The following is a 16,621-nucleotide window of genomic DNA, read 5'->3' as shown; positions in this document are numbered from 1 at the left end:
GGCACAAAATCAGACACGTAGATCAATAGAACAGAATAGAGAGCCCAGAAATAAACACATGCACTTATAGTCAATTAATCTATGACAAAGGAGGCAAGACTATACAACGGGGAAAAGACAGTTTCTTTAATAAATGGTGCTCAGAAACCTGGACAACTACATGTAAAAGAATGAAATTAGAACATTTTCTCATCCATATACAAAAATCAACTCAAAATAAATTAAAGACCTAAATGTAAGACCAGAAATCATAAAACCCCTAGAAGAAAACATAGGCAGAACACTCTTTCACATAAATTGTAGCAATGTTTTTTTAGATCTGTCTCCTAAGGCAAAGGAAACAAAATAAAAAATAAACAAATGGGATCTAATTAAACTTAAAAGCTTTTGCACAGCAAAGGGAATCATCAACAAAACAAAAAGACAGCCTATTAAATGGGAGAAAAGATTAGCAAATGATATGACCAGTAAGGGGTTAATATCCATAATATATAAACAGCTTATACAACTCAATACCCAAAAAATGAACAACCTGAATAAAAATGGCAGAAGACCTGAATAGACAATTTTCCAAAGAAGACATACAGATGGGGAACAGGCACACAAAAATATGCTCAACATCACTAATCATCAGAGAAATGTAAATCAAAACAGTGAGATATCGCCTCACACCTGTCAGAATGGCTATTATCAAAAAACACAAACAATAAATGTTGGTAAGGATGTGGAGAAAAGGGAACCCTGGTACACTGTTGGTAGGAATGCAAATTGGTACAGTCACTATGGAAAACAGTATGGAGGTTCCTCATAAAACTAAAAATTGGACTACCATATAACCCAGCAATTCCAGTCCTGGGTATCTATCTGAAAAAAAATGAAAACACTAATTTGAAAAGATACATGCACTCTTATTCATAGACAAGATATGGAAGCAACCTAAGTGTCCATCAACAAATGAATGGATAAAGAGGATGTAGTATCTATGTATACAATGGATATTACTCAGCCATAAAAAAGAATGAAAGTCTGCCATTTGCAATAATATGCATAGACCTGAAGGGCATTATGCTTAATGAAATAAGTCAGACAGAGAAAGACAAATACTGTATGTTATCACTTATCTGTGGAATCTAAAAAATAAACAAACAAATATAACAAAACAGAAATAGACTCACAGATATAGAGAACAAACTAGTGGTTACCAGTGGGGATAGGGAAGGGGGGAGGGGCAAATGTGGTAGGGGATTAAGAGGTACAAACTACTATGTATAAAACAAATAAGCTACAAGGATATATTGTACAGCACAGGGAATATAGCCAATATTTTATAGTAACTTTAAATGGAGTATAATCTATAAAAATATTGAATCACTGTGTTGTATACCTGAAACTAATATCATAAATCAACTATACTTCAATTATTTAAAAAGACCCTATTTGTATATGCTAAATTCCATCCAGAGTTACTGAAGTTTTCTAAATATATGCAGATTTGAAAACAACGTATATGAGATAGCAATACAAAACGATTTTAGATCACAACTTCTTTGGGGAGGTTTTATTCAGTGATTAAAACTTCTTTTTAAAATTAGATGAATTGATTTGCAAATTAATGGAAAAGACCCGGCTAATCTCACAGTATGTTCAGGAGTAACTCTTGGGTATGTCCTAAATAATTATAATGCCAGGCAAATGTGCTGAGGTAAACCATTTTTACATAGGGGCCTCTCTGTGTTGTAAGTCACTTACTAGACCCAGCACATTAAAAATATAATTCTGTGTAGCTTGTTAATTTACAAAAGGGAAGGCATTCCTCTGACTTCTCTGAGTGCATCAGATCAATGTGACCTTAGAGAAAGCTGAAGAGAGAGGAAGTGATGATTGCAAGCACCAACCGTTCACTCTGAATCAACTTAAAACAAACCAACTACTTGATTACCTCATAAATCATCTGGCGTACTGTTTCCAATGAAGACTCTCAGGCTATGTTCAGCAGTTTAATATCTTGAGCCAGCAAAATAAACAACAAGGTCTGGGTGAAAAACTTAAATGAAAGACTTCTGATGCAGGCGAGGCAGCCGCAATGAAGTATCTTTGCAGACTAGTAAAGGGTTCCAGAATTCAGTAGAGGAGCTGATCAGTGCAAGACAACCCATCTAGATTATTCAAACTCCAACCTCTTTTTATGGTGGTTTGAACCAATTAATTATTTAAATTTATTTTCCAAATGCATTTTTTCTATGTAGAGGATACTCAAGGTCAAGTAAAATTTCTTATTGTTTCCTTGCTTCCAAAATAAAGGAAATTACTACGCATCCTGCAACAAGTAAACAAGACACCCCTGCTGAAGCTGTTCTTTATTGATAATGGGCATACTGATAGCTCGACATATCAATATAATGAATAAACTGACATACAATGAAATTTCAAGATCAAAACTACAAATGAGGATACATATCTGTGCGTGAGGATATAATGCACGCACACGTGCACACAGATGCACACACACACGCACTTAATTATGACCATCTCAATGATTTCTTTTCTGCTCTGTTTCCACTTAACTCTTAAATCTTTATCACAAGCCCTAACCTTGTGCTTCAGATTTAATTATCCAAATGCCTACTAGACATCTCTTCCTAGATGTCTGACAGGCATTCAACACATCTGCCACGGAACTCATGACCTTCCCTTCTAAACCTGGTTTTTCTATTTTCAATATCAGCGAAAGGTGTGGGCTATCAGATCAGATATCTGGAGCATCCTAGATCTATAACTCATCTCTTCCCCATAGCCAGTCAGTCTGCAAATCCTGACTACATTACCTGCAAGCTATTTTCTCCATTATGTTCTCTTCTGTCTGTCCTGAAATCACTGTCCTACCTGATCTTCATCATCTTCTCTTTCCTGGATAACTGCAGTTTCTCTCATATACTCATGTATAGATTTAGCTCTTTCCTCCCCATGTAAATAGTCATTGGTTAACTTTTCCTGCATAATGCCTGTCATTAATTATCCTTACATTTTTTTTCCTATGGGTTTTCCAGAGTTATCTCTATCTAGCCTCGTCATATAAACCTCTCCTACAAACTTATTTCTTCTCCCTACTATGCTTTTTTGACCTAGTGCCTTTCCTGTTTGCCTGCTTTTACCTTCTTGCTTGCCTCTGCCTATTGAAATCCCACCATTACATCAAAATTCAGCTTCAATCCCAGCAATGCTGTAAAAACCCAGAAAACCCAAACTGGAAACCATCTGTCCCTCTTTTAAATTCTTGTTGCAATTCCTGTCAATTCCAATGGTTCTCAGTCCTTAAAGTGTGAAGACTGCATTCCTAAGTCAAAAAAAGATTCTACTGACTCCTGTTGCCTTTGACAAGATGGGGAGAAAAGGAACCAAGGGAAGTTTTCCATCCTGACTGAGTGGGAAGGTGGAGGTGTCATTGGTGGAAATTGGATTCCTCTATGGGAAAGGGGCTGTGGTGATGCAGCATGTCCCAGCATGTTCCAGAGGACACTAGTGTGAGAGCCTATATGAAAATTTCTATATATTCATTTAATAATCATTAAGTTCTCTCCGTGTGCTAGGTAGTAAACAAGAGAGACACAGGGACCCTACTCTCAGGGACCCACAGAAGATTCCACAGTCTCATGCAGTTGGGAAACTGCATACTATGGCAGCTTCTAGAGGTTCCTAATGAACATTATCATATAAAAGTCTCTGAAAAGTCCCACCATTTTAAAAAACTTTTAAGTTTAAAAAACTTTAACATAATTTTGTGTTTAGTATTATTTCCCAAAGAAATTTGGCCACAGAATTCCTCCCTTGCATTTTTCTGGCAATATCTATTAATATCCCATGCAACTAGAACTCTGTGGAACAGATAATTAGGAAATGCTGTGTAAGAGCAATCCAAATGCAGAGAAGGAAATGCTGAACCTTGGAGAGAAGAGAATATTGTTACATACTTTGGAGATGTGAGTAGAGGGGAACTCTGAGAAGAGAACAACTGGAAATCCTACATAACTATTGAGAAAGAGTGTTGAAGTGGTTTGGTGGTGTGGGCAGGAAAACATTCCAAAGGTTCCAATCCTTCGAAGTGGTTTTCCTCAGACCCGAAGGAACAGACCAGAGAGTAGGAAAAGTGGCTGTTAAGTTTCCCAAACTTTCTTCTCCTGAGCCTCACTATAGCTCTCTCCCCAGTGAGATGATACGGTTATTATGGCTAGGGAACTCTAAACTGGCTCAACCTTCTTCTCCAAGTCTCCATTTGCCTCTGAATTTTGAGAGAAAGAAGCTCAGATAGTTGTCTCTTCTCCGTGAAGTTCAAGTGTCGGTTGTATTTACAGAAATCAAGTAATTTTGGTTACTATTGAGTGCACTAATGTTTATTTGCATTGTGGTTGCGACGGTCATATCCCATACCGCATATACTCAATCCTGGAGTTAATTTTACAATAAGGCAGAAGGGTTGGAAAGTATAATCTTGATGGTATACATAAAATGCATTACTCTGATGGCATTTGAAATTGTGTGAGCATCAAATATTACAAAGTTCACTCTATAATATGAAAGGATGGTGCTGTTCCCCCTGAACTCACTCTTGTGGCCCTCCTCTGCACTCTGTAGATGAGACCCACTAGAGGCCTGCATTGTCAAAATGTTATTCACAGGCTTGAAAGAAAACAATGCACTTTTCTCATATGCTTGAAATATTTCATAATAAGAAAAACAAAAAGTATTCCATTGAGCCTAAATGAGGTTATTGAGTATGTTCCAGAACCATTCCAAAACCATGTGTGCAGTGCAAAACTGGCTGCATCCTGTGTAATGTGAGAGGCTCAACTGCTACCAATGAAAACAGACAAACCTGGTGACACCAGTCCTCCATGGGAGCCTAACTGAGCACTAGCCTTCCTCCCCAACCTTGCGTCATTTAGTATTTCTGAGTATTTTAACAACTAAGACAGTTAAGTTTCAGAATGTCCTCTCTCAAGTATATATCTTATCATAAAACTAACTCATACAGTAAAATAATCCAAAGAGTTAGAATGAATAATATATATTTTAGCATATAGTAATTTTTTGTACTTATAAAATACATAACAGAAACTTATTAATGGAACTGTGTTCCATATTTTTTGGCCTTCCTGTAGTGTATAGAATTTTATAAAGTATTTTGATGGCTTTACTCAGATGCAATTTCTGTTGTTTTCACAACCCAAAAAGCAGTTTTAAACTCTTAGCAATAATCATTTAAAAGTTTTGACTTGTTTTCACTTTACACTAACAGATTTTTAGAATCTCTTGAAGGTAGATATTCTTTAGAGTATTATTCCTTTACCAAATTGCAAACACTTAAAAAAATCATCTTATTGTTAGTAAGGCTCAGAGAAATAAGTTCTTTCATTCATTGTTTGTGGAAATGTAATTTGGGACATATTTTTGAAAGTCAGTTTGGAGACACACACATATACATATGTGCATGCACATGTGTTATATATGTGTAGATGTGTGTATATATACACACACATGCATGCACTTGTACATGTGTAGTTTGAGCCAATTTCCTAAGAAATTTCCTATAGAAATATTAGAAAATACTATTCATAGTTTTTTATAAAGCTGTTCATTACATTTTATAGGTGTTTATAGGTAAAAAAGTAGAAGCAATTTAAGTGCCCAAATCTAATGGGAAAGTTGAATGAATTACATTATATTGATAAAATGGGCTATCATATATCCATTAAGTCATTTGTGGAAGAATACCAAATTACATGTTAAAGTGTTGACATATTTTAAAAACATGTTACACAATACTATATACAGCATAATAATGCCATGTTTATCTGTATCCAGAAAAAATAACTAGAAGAATGTCTGCCTAAATGCTAACAATGACTATGCTTGAATGATGGACTTATAGATGGATTTTTTTTCTTATAATTTTCTGTTTCTCAAGTTTTCTGTAGTGAATGTGTCTTATTTATGAAATAATTAAACAAAATAAATGTTACATGTTTCTTGACATATTTGTACCCTTTGACCCAGCAATTCTATTTTTCGGACTATATCCTAACATGAGAAAATAAACAGATACACACTTACAGAGGTACTTACAACTATGTTCTTTCTGACTTGTTTATAGTAATAAAATACTGGAAGCTACTTGAATGTCCAACATTAGGGAATTGGTTTTAAAAAAATAACTGCATTCATGCAGTAGAATATTACACAGTCTTTAAAATCAGATTCTTGAAAATATTTAACAAAGGGAAATGCTTACAATATATTCAGTTAAAAGGTATATGGACAGAGAGATATGTAGACATAATATAATTACAATTTTGATTACCTAAAAACAATTAGAATATACATTAGCGTTTTAACAGGGCTAACCACTGGGTGGTGAAATTATTTATAGATTCTTTTTTTCCTTTTTATAATTTTCTATGCTTTCAACATTTGTAATTTTTATAAACAGAAAGAATATGTAAACAATAAAGAAGCTTGTTTTTTGCAAGTAATATTAAGGTACAGTATCTATATGAACATGATCCCTCCAAATATTTTTTCAGACTATCATTTCTACTCAGTTTATTGCTGTACTGCACAGTGAGATAAGAATGTATAATATTTTATTTTAATCCCTGGGTCTCTCTGACAAACAATAGGAAGAATTTTGACCAAAAGATTTGCCTTGCTCTATAAAATGCTTAAAACAACATAGGAAAGGAATATTCAGAGGGCTGGCCTCAGTCTCACTCTGAACAGTGACATAAGGTTTCTTAATCATTTACTTGTTCAGAATCTAAGTAGGCAAAGGTCAAAGCAGTTTCAAGTTCAGTGGTACCTCAGGTGTAGCCTTCCTCTCTGATGCAAGGACCACACCCACAGAGTGAAGGTTTTTTGAGTTCATTGAGAGAGTTTATGCCTTTGACAAAGCTCTAGTAATAGCCTCTGATTGAGCGACAAGGCAAGACCATTTGGCTAGACTCAGGGAATGCAAGTATATATACATGTATACTAGGAGGGCTGTGTGGGGGGGATATATTTATGTTCTTAATTGCTTAATATATCTTTTATGTCACAAAAGGCTTAGCATAACCATTGCATACTGCATGATAGATAATAAGCCTGAAGATTTATCCATGTGCTACCACTAATGTATGGACTCAATGAGTATTGAAAGCTTATCTGTAAAACATGGTTCTGGCCATATGAGATTAAAAAGACATAGTCCTACCTTCCTTCCTAAATGAAAACACAAAGACAATTGTGTGGATTTTACATACTCTTTCAATGTTTCTTCTCCAATAAAACAGACAAAATTATAATTGATATTTACTGATTTTCACTTAAATTTAGTGTGATATCATTTTAAAAGTTCACTTTAAAATCATTGCCATATAGCCCAAGAATATCACCAGTGAAATTTACCAGACACATGTATTTTTAAAGTTTGAGGTAGTTTATGTAAATATTAAGGATAGAATGCAGTATATTATGATTTTTCCTGATGAAATAAAGGACTTACACTGATTTTTTAGACTCCATGCAGCTCATTCTATACTTTCAAATTTTGAAAATATAAAATGGCAAGAATTTTTGCTTCCCAGATGAACAGGCAGAAATGAAACCAACTTTAGATAAAGATCAGACCATCAATATAATTGAAAGGTGGAAAGTGAAAAGGAAGGAGAAGAAATGGAAAGCAAATATATAGCTTTGGAGAAATAAAGCAAAAAAAAAAAAATTTACTTGATTTGTCCTTTCTCCACGTATGTTGTTCTATAAAACCCCACGAGCGAGCCGTTCAGCTGGCCGGCGAACTCCATGGTCAAGTGGTAGAGACCCTTGCCATCATTGGGTGCAAGCTCTTCTTCTGTCTCCACCACCACATACTCCTGCTTTTTGTATTCGAAGCACCGCCTGACTTTCACCTGCTCCCCAGAAGGCTTCCTCAGCACCGGGAGCTGGGTGATCCTCGTCTCCCGGAGGTGCAGCCACAGGTTCCGGGTGGGTGAGCTCACGTTGATGGAGATGTTCACGCTGCCCGTGTACGTGTCCTCCTCCAACAGGGGCTTCACCTCCAGGTCGTAGTGCACTGGGTTGATGAAGTCCGGCAGCCTGAAATTTTTCCAGCCTCCACTTTCATCTTCACTGGCAGGGCAGACCCCCTGGTCCTGTGGAGGGCTCAAAGTGGGAGGCCTGTGGGAAGGAGCCTGGGTTGTGCCCTGTCCTCCGTCGGTAGAGTCACACGATCTGGTCAAGCCCACGGAAAGTCCTACTATTAATCCGACACCCACCACCACCGCACAGATAATGGCCACATGTTTCCTTTTAATGCAATATCTCTTAGAGCGTTCTCCCTCCTCCAAGATCATTTTTGTTTCCAAAGTCAAATGTTACACATAAAAGATTGTTAAATTTAACTGACTAACGTCAGCAGTCTTCCTTTTTCAATTGGAAGGAATTCCCTGGTTTGGCAGCCTGCTTTCGCCTTTCCCACACCTCTCTCTCTCTGGCTGCTTGAGTCTTTTCCTCTCCCTTCACGTTCCCACTAGACACTCAAGGATGAATGTGGAAACAAGGGGGTGGGGTAAGGACTCCAGAAGAGGAGCTGAGCTGGAGGAAGAGGACTGACGAGAATATTGTCACGGCTCCTCTTACAAACAACGCATCCCCCACTCCACCCCTCCTACTGGAGTGAGTTAAATATAAAACAGGGCTTAGCTTATCAGCCAGCGGGAGGACGATCCTTTGCCAAAGCTCTGTCAGCAGCTTTCGAGGAGAGAGCGTTTGGGAAAGAGGTGTGCTTGTGATGGAAAAACTCACCCTTTGCCACTGAGTCTGTGGCTTCTTCCTGTTGTGTGCACAGTCTCTCTCTCCTAACCAAAGGGCTTCTTGCATCTCAGCTATTTTTTAGGTAGCTGTGTTTTCTTTTCATTCTTTTTCCTCATCTTATGTAAACATTCAGATTCTGCCTTTTGCCAAAGTCAGGTCCTGGAGTTCCGTGCACAGAGTGATACATACATTCAAGGACCACTTAGGTACTGAGTAAATATTTGTTGAATTGGTGGATTAGTAAAACATGGCCAGGTCACCCTAAATCAGTTCAGTTGATGCTGGATGAAAGAGAAAAGGAAATATAAATTAGTCAAAGCAGTACTGGAGCTGAAAAGCATAAGAAGATAAGAGAGAAAAGTAATGGGTTGGAAGGACAGAAGGACAAGGAAGATAAACGTGGTTAAAGTGTTAGGTTAAATAACTAAACTCTGTTAGATAATCTTGCCTAAGTGAGATTGAATTCTTTAGCCTAGAGTGTGGTAGATGACGTTTGGAGGAGATTCCAGGTGCAAAGTTGGCTGTTAAAAGATCTGTTATCTGCCCAAACCTACTGCCTCTGAATGAAAAGCTCAAGATGATAGAAATCACAATAATGACTTCCATGTTTATGAGTAGCTAAGATGTATACATCCAAGCCATCTCTAATAGTAGCAGTACAATCATAAATATAAAAAATTTGAGAGCTTTCTATATGCCAGGCACTATGCTAGGTACTTCACAGAAGTTATCATTTAAGACTTACCAGCAACTCTATAAGACTGATACTATTATGATGCCCATTTTAGAGGTGGAAGGACTGACATTCAAAGAGGTAAGTCATTTGCTCAAGGTCACAGAATTGGAGCTTGAACTCAGGTTATCTGAGTCCAAAATCCAAATACTTAACTATACTGCCTCTGTTCTCTGAAGAGGAAAAATGTTTAAGGGTTAAGTAACTATGAAAAACTTGGTCAATATTTCCCAAAGTGCAATCCATGGATAATATTAATAGATATAATTGCAAAGCAGGCAGTGCTGTGGTAGATAGAGTTAAGAATATTCTTTCACTACCTTCCATTCTTTCAGAGCTTCCAGATGGCACTACCATCACACTGTGAATCTCCCAGATAGGATATACTATTGTGTGATTTCTATATTTAGTTGATGAGAGAGTTTGTTTGGTGAGGTACCTTTTGAGGGTCTTGTGTTCCCACACTCTGAAAAATGCTACTTTAAACTGTTCCAAATTATAAATTAAACACACGGATAAAAAGAGAAGATTTTAAGAATGAGAGGGTCAACTTTGCTCTACGCAATTCTATTGTTTTCTCATAAAATAGTAGTAAGAGAAATAAAGTTAAAGGCAAGAGAGGTATATTTTTCTAAATCATAGGTTCATCTTGTTATTTATTAATTTCACATTCTGAAGTAATTCTAAACTTTAATCATAGTATGTTTAATTTTGGTAGGTCAACTTTATAAATTTTAGCCTTGAAATCCCTTTTTTATCAGAAATATCATCTGATGTTTCACTAAATGTTTCACAGGTCAAACATTTTAATGTGTTCTCCATAAATTAAAAGGAAAGTGTGGATCAAATTTATCCCAGCATTATGACTGAAAAAAATGAAAAAGAAAAGGATTTTGAAGAATGTACATAAAATTATGTTAAACTGGAAGCATTTTTTAAAAATCTCAGCTAAGGCAAACATATATAAAACTCTTAAACTCAATTTTGTCTAGAAAGACAGCAGTCTTATCACCAGGTCCCATGTTTACACTAAACTGAACAGAGAAGATAATAGACCCTTGGAATAAGGTGCACTTAAGGGGGTTTGAGAATGGCCACCTGTTATCAAATATCTCTCCTGTTTTGCCTGAAATTCCACCATAAGGGGTTCATTATTTATAGATAAATGCAATTTTTTGCTAGCAGAAATAAAATACCTTAAATCCATGTACTTTGTGTGTGTGTGTGTGTGTGTGTGTGTGAACACGTGCATACATTTTTAGTCTAAGGCCCAACCACAACGTTTTATTAGTACCAACCTAAAAGAGCTGCCTATATTCAGTGAAGGGCATCACATCTTATCCATGTCAGCATATTAGGGTTGCCTGAGGTGATAGAGGTAAAACGTCCAGCCAGACAAGTGGGAGTAGCAGAGCCAGGCTGTGCACTAAACACATTTAGGGTCGCCATGCTAGGATTTACTAAATATAAAGCCCCAGCTTTCATAGTTGGTAACGCTGCACTTCATTGCAGCAGTACTTGCTGTCCTTCTCCCTGACACTGGAACACTGAGTCTGTGGCAGGAGGCTCTTGATCTTGAAAGCCCTTGTTCCAGATCCAATCCACAGTGAAGGTCAAGGCAGCCACTGGCAGGACACACACACACACACACACACACACACCACACACAGAGAATCTACTCCTGTAATGAGACCAACGAACCATCATAGGCACTCACCTAGATTAAACAGTTTATATTGATTAATCTTATGTTGAAAAATCTACATTACATATAACTACTTTGAAAAGGCTACCTCTGGTCAGTTTCCATTTAGGTTCAAGCCAGAGGCGTGAATGCATGGCCATTCACTGTAGATCATAGACCACACTCCCCCATAGCTTTTGACAATGTGTATTACCATCTTGTACCCCAAGTACAAATCCAATATCTCTCCCATATGTGACACTCAATAAATGTTCATTGATTGCTTTTTGAATAAACAAATGAATGGATAAATAAAAAGGAGGAAAAAGAACACCAAGAATCCAGAATGGGAAGGGTTAGTGGGCATAATATGCCAGAAATGTTGAGATAAAATAAATTCAGTTCAAATTCCAATAATGACTAGAAAGAAGTTCCCTGGAGGTGAGGACTTGAAAATAATTCCTGATCTTGAGAAGATAAGGAACTTCCAGGCTAATTCCTTCCCACAGCAGGTAGATTTATGCAGGAGACCCACCATAATACTGAATACACAGCATATACCTCCCTTTTTCACTTGGAGCTTCAGTTTAAAGCTCTTCTGTTAAGTCTCAGGAATTACACATACCCTTCTATGTACATGGGGTGCTATTGGCTCACCAAAGAACTAGGAGCATCTCCAGAAATGTTGTCAATAGTTAACACCACAATATGATTATTTGACTGGCTCTTCACTCCTATTAGTTGATCATAGCTGAATGGTTCAGGAAAAAAAAACAAAAATGGCAAGCTAGAATCACAATGGAAGAAGCAGAATCTGCAAATTGGGCTATATTATATAAGGAACAGGGAGAATCAGAACCAGTTTCTTTCCATCTTGCCACAGGGTCTCAGTTATCAACCATGTCAATTCTATAAACCCCATGGTCAATCCAAGTATTTCCAAACTTTAAAGGTTTAGTTGGAATTAGAAAAGGAGAGTGCCATTGCATTTGACTTGGCCGACCATGCATTCTAAATCCATATTGGCAATGTTCATTGTGATCCTGGTCAATTTTATTTTATTTTCTATTCGTTATCTTTTGTTTGGTCTCAGCAACTGTTTTAAAACGTTCAGTTGGTCTTAAGTCTAAGTGATCTCTACTGACTTTTTCCAGGAGCTGAAAATAGCTGCAGATGTCAGGCAGAAAGTGTTCATCAGGCCACAATCTAACTTTTGTTGGTTGATAATAATGAATTTGTCCAATGATAGCACAATAAGAGGAACTACACAGTAGGGAAGACAAGGAAGAGAAGCGTGAGGAAGAGGGTCAAGAGGTACAGAAGAGGAGGGGAAGAAAAATTTTCAGAGAAACTGATGAGAATAAACTTCCAAAATACATTCAAACATAATTCAATAAAAAATAAAAATAAATGAAACAATATATTTATGCCTTCTCTATTTTTATTGTTTCCAGACTGATTTGAGAATCCTTCTGTAGGGTTTTCTGGACACACAGACTGTGCTCATGATATTCCCCACCTACATAGTCTGTGGGCACCAGGGTTTCATAAGTCACAAGCAAGAATCACATTCCTGTTTCTCATTTGGATCGCTCTAGGGAGAATTGGTGTACTCTACCTACCTCTGAAAAAGTGTCTGTGGGCCACTATTCATTCATTTGCCTTTCAGTCATTCAACAAATAATCATTCTTTGAACCACTCAACAAATATATATTAACTCAATAAATATTTACTTTTCAACAAATATTTACTGGATAAGGAATTCTAGGATAAACTTTAAAATATGGACATTAAAAGAAATGTTAATAAATACTCTTAAAGACATGTGTGTAAACCCCTGCTTTGTTCTTAGAATGTATCAATAGAAGTTTTGAAAATATTCAGAAAAGCAAAGAAAATAAAATGAAAGATTTTCATTATTTCTATAATTTTAAACTGCTTTTATATTGGGTTCCCTAATGTGCAATAATACGTTGGGAGACAGTGGCAGGACATAGAAACAGCAGAAGAAAAATAATAGTGATAATATAGTCTAGATTTCTGTTCTAAGAATTTCAAAATTTATCAATTTTCTCAGTGCACTAAATAATAGCTCTATATTCTGAGTTTTAAAACTTCCTGAAATGCTTAATTCATTCAACATTTCCTTTCAGCCTTTTGTATTGTCAAAATTCTTGGCAATATTTTCTTCTCTCTCCTCTCCTATCTGCAGAAGTCTGCAAAAATAATGGTGTAGAGAAAATATCTCAACCAATGTTCTTTTATCCCGTAAAGAATCCAAGTGAATTATACTAGTAATGGTGATTTTGGATCTCGTTCCCCACAAAAATTCTAATAGACCCATTCTTCATCTTAAGTAATATTATTTCTTTCAGAGGAAAGGCCTGTAATTTTCCAGTTTTTATTTATTAACACTGACTGTTTGGTTTGAAAATTTCTTTATTACCACATTAATTTTTTTAACATCTTTATTGGAGTATAATTGCTTTAAAATGTTGTGTTAGTTGCTGCTGTATAACAAAGTGAATCAGCTATAGGTATACATATATCTCCATATCCCCTCCCTCTTGCATCTCTCTCCCACCCTCCCTATCCCACCCCTCTAGGTACCACATTAATTTTAATAAATAAAGTTGTCTTTAATTTTTGTTTTTTTGGAAGTAAAGATTTTAGCTGCATTAAGATGATCCAAGACATCCATATGAGCAACAGGAATGTTTCTCTGTTGGAGCTCTCTTTTCTTGGCATATATTCTGTTTTTTGTTTATTACTTTCTTTGTATGCTTGTGCCTTAAGCTGAAGAATTGTCCCCCTAAAACATATCCACATTCTAATCCCTGGAACCTGTGAACGTTACCGTACATGGTTTAAAAAAAAAAAGGTCTTTGTCGATGTGATTAAAAAATCTTGAGATGGGGGGATTATTTTGGGATTATCAGGTATCAGGGTGGGTTTTAAATGCAATCTCACATGTTCTTATAAAAGGGAGGCAGAGAGAGATTTTATGCACAGACACACAGGTGATGTGAAGATAGAGCAGAGAAAGATTTGAAGATGCTGGTCTTGAAGATTGTAGTGATGCAGCCCAAACTAAAGAATGCTGGCAGCTACTAGAAGCTTTTGTAAGAGACAAGGACCAGATTCTTCCCTACAGCTTCTGGAGGAAGAGTCGCCATGCTGACACCTTGATTTTGGCCCAGTGATGCAGATTTTGGATTTCTGGCTTTCAAAAATGTGAGAGAGTAAATTTCTGCTATTTTAAGCCACAAGCTTTTGGTAATTTGTTACAGAAGCCACAGGAAATTAATACAACTGTCTTTAGGTATTCATTCAACAAACATTTATTGAGAACCACAATGTGCCATATATTTCAACTGATGGAAAAGCACTAACTAAGAACACAAATGAAAACAGTCTCAGAGTAGAAGAGTTTTTCTCAAGTAGAAAGAGTGTTGGAATAAGATAGAATATTGTCTTTTGGGACAATGGCATACTCTCTTCCTTCATTCACTTCTGATTTTCTAGAGATACACTTCAGAACTCTGTTTTTGTTCTTCGGGGGCATATATAGCTCTTACTCAAGGTTTTAAAGGATTTTTACACATTTATTTTCCAGTTGCCTTTACCATGGAATATTTGTTAAGAGGGTCCATAAATTATTTCTTCAGTGAATAGGATGTATGTGTTTCTGTATAAACATTATGACTCCTGGTAATTCCCTGGTGGTCCACTGGTTAGGACTCAGTGCTTTCACTGCTGTGGGTCCAGGTTGGATCCTGATCGGGGAACTAAGATCCTGCAAGCTGCGTGGCATGGCCAAAAAAAAAAAAAAAAATCATGACTCCCACTGAATTTATCTGAATCATTTATTAAGTTTATATCTGGGGGGAAATTTATATTTACTTTTGATTTGGAAGCTTTAATTCTAGATGCTTTTTTTGGTCAGTGATGTTGCAAATCCAGGACAAAATAATACTGGATAACTATAAACATAACTGGATAATTATAAATAACTATAATAATACTGTTTCTTGTGGATGTAGCAATTCCCTTCTATCTTCTGAATGCATTGCCTCATTTACTTCTGCTCTTGTCATTGATGGTAATCTGGTGAATTATTTAACTTCTACATTTAGACACTTTCCTTTGATGTCTTGAATTTCATTAGCTTTTAAAGGGTTTTCAGGTGACTTTTATTCTTGGTTTATCTGATATCTTTTGCATCTGTGGCTAAGATATTTATATGCATATATTGCAACGGTTAGCTTGATTGCTTAAAATCTCTACTCAGGATTCAGACACATCTCCAAGTGTGAAATCATCAGGTATAGCCTACCATGAGTTGGAGCATATGAAAATTTCAGATGTCTTTGGAGAAATAATTTATTTTGGAGTGTATAAGTCAGGGATGCTTTTAGTTCCAAGTAAAGAAAACTTAGCTAACTATGGCTTAATCTATAAAGACGTCTAATGACCTCCCATAACAAGAAGTCTGGAGGTAGGGAGTAGCATCATGGTTTGGCAGCTCTCTAATGTCATCAGGAAACTAATATGTGACTATCTATTCTTTCCATCACCTTTATTATGGGATCCCAAGCTGGTTGTCACAGTTACAGCTATGACAATCACTTTCAAAAGCAAGATATGGAGGGTGGAAGGAAGAGTAAGTTTCTTTCCCTTAAGAGTTCCGTCCTTTTATCAGTGAGGAAAATAATTTCCCAGCGGTCCTCAGCAGGCTTCCCCTGACATTTCATTCAGGAGTCCTGACTCACCTGGCCCTTCTGTAGCTTCACCTGGTGGAGAGGTATGTGATAGAAATGACTGACTTGAAACAACACCAATTTATCTCTAGAACAGCACACATTGCTGGCGCAAACTCAGGATATTTGTTGGCAAATAAGAACGGAAAAAATAGCTGTTGGCTAGACAATAAAGACTGCCGCCACATAGCAAGGAGCACAAGCACGGCCTGAATAGATCTTATCTGTGGAGAAGGGAAGGACAAATCTGAGAAGAGCAGAGAGTTTGTGCTACCTACTATTTTCTACCTGCTGCCTCCATCCTCCCAGCATCTTAACTTAAGGTTTTTTGTTCTGTTTTTTTATTTTTGGTGGTGGTGGTGGGTTTTTTTTTTTGTTTTTTTTTTTGTCTCTCCTATTTCCTGTCTCCTCACACCTTCCTAAAATCATCTCCATAGCACTATGGTAAAATTTTCAATGAGTCCCCTTCACTGACAGGATCAAGTTCATGACATGGTATTCAAAGCCCCAATTCCCTTTACTCCAGAAAGTTCCTGACATCTCAGAATCCTTTTTCAAATTTACCCCAAGCCAAACTGGTCTATTGATTATCTTGC

The 16,621-nt window shown here is 36.7% G+C and overlaps 1 protein-coding gene and 1 long non-coding RNA gene across 2 annotated transcripts in view; one reads left to right on the top strand and one right to left on the bottom strand.

The window, feature by feature from the left end:
* Nucleotides 1-8,819, bottom strand: part of ENPEP (glutamyl aminopeptidase) — a 105,049-nt gene extending 96,230 nt beyond the window's left edge. The window contains exon 1 of the mRNA XM_082462775.1: nucleotides 7,762-8,819. Within this exon, the coding sequence (XP_082318901.1) occupies nucleotides 7,762-8,387 (626 nt within the window). The 5' untranslated portion in view covers nucleotides 8,388-8,819. The remainder of the gene's footprint in view (nucleotides 1-7,761) is intronic.
* The window catches only part of LOC309661403, a 225,917-nt gene that overhangs the window by 41,263 nt on the left and 168,033 nt on the right, over nucleotides 1-16,621 (top strand). The window lies entirely within an intron of this gene.

The sequence above is a fragment of the Balaenoptera physalus genome (genome assembly GCF_965194825.1).
Source record: "Balaenoptera physalus genome assembly, chromosome: 5".
NCBI classification, from domain to species: Eukaryota; Metazoa; Chordata; class Mammalia; order Artiodactyla; family Balaenopteridae; genus Balaenoptera; species Balaenoptera physalus.
This window is presented reverse-complemented; position numbering and strand designations above follow the sequence as displayed.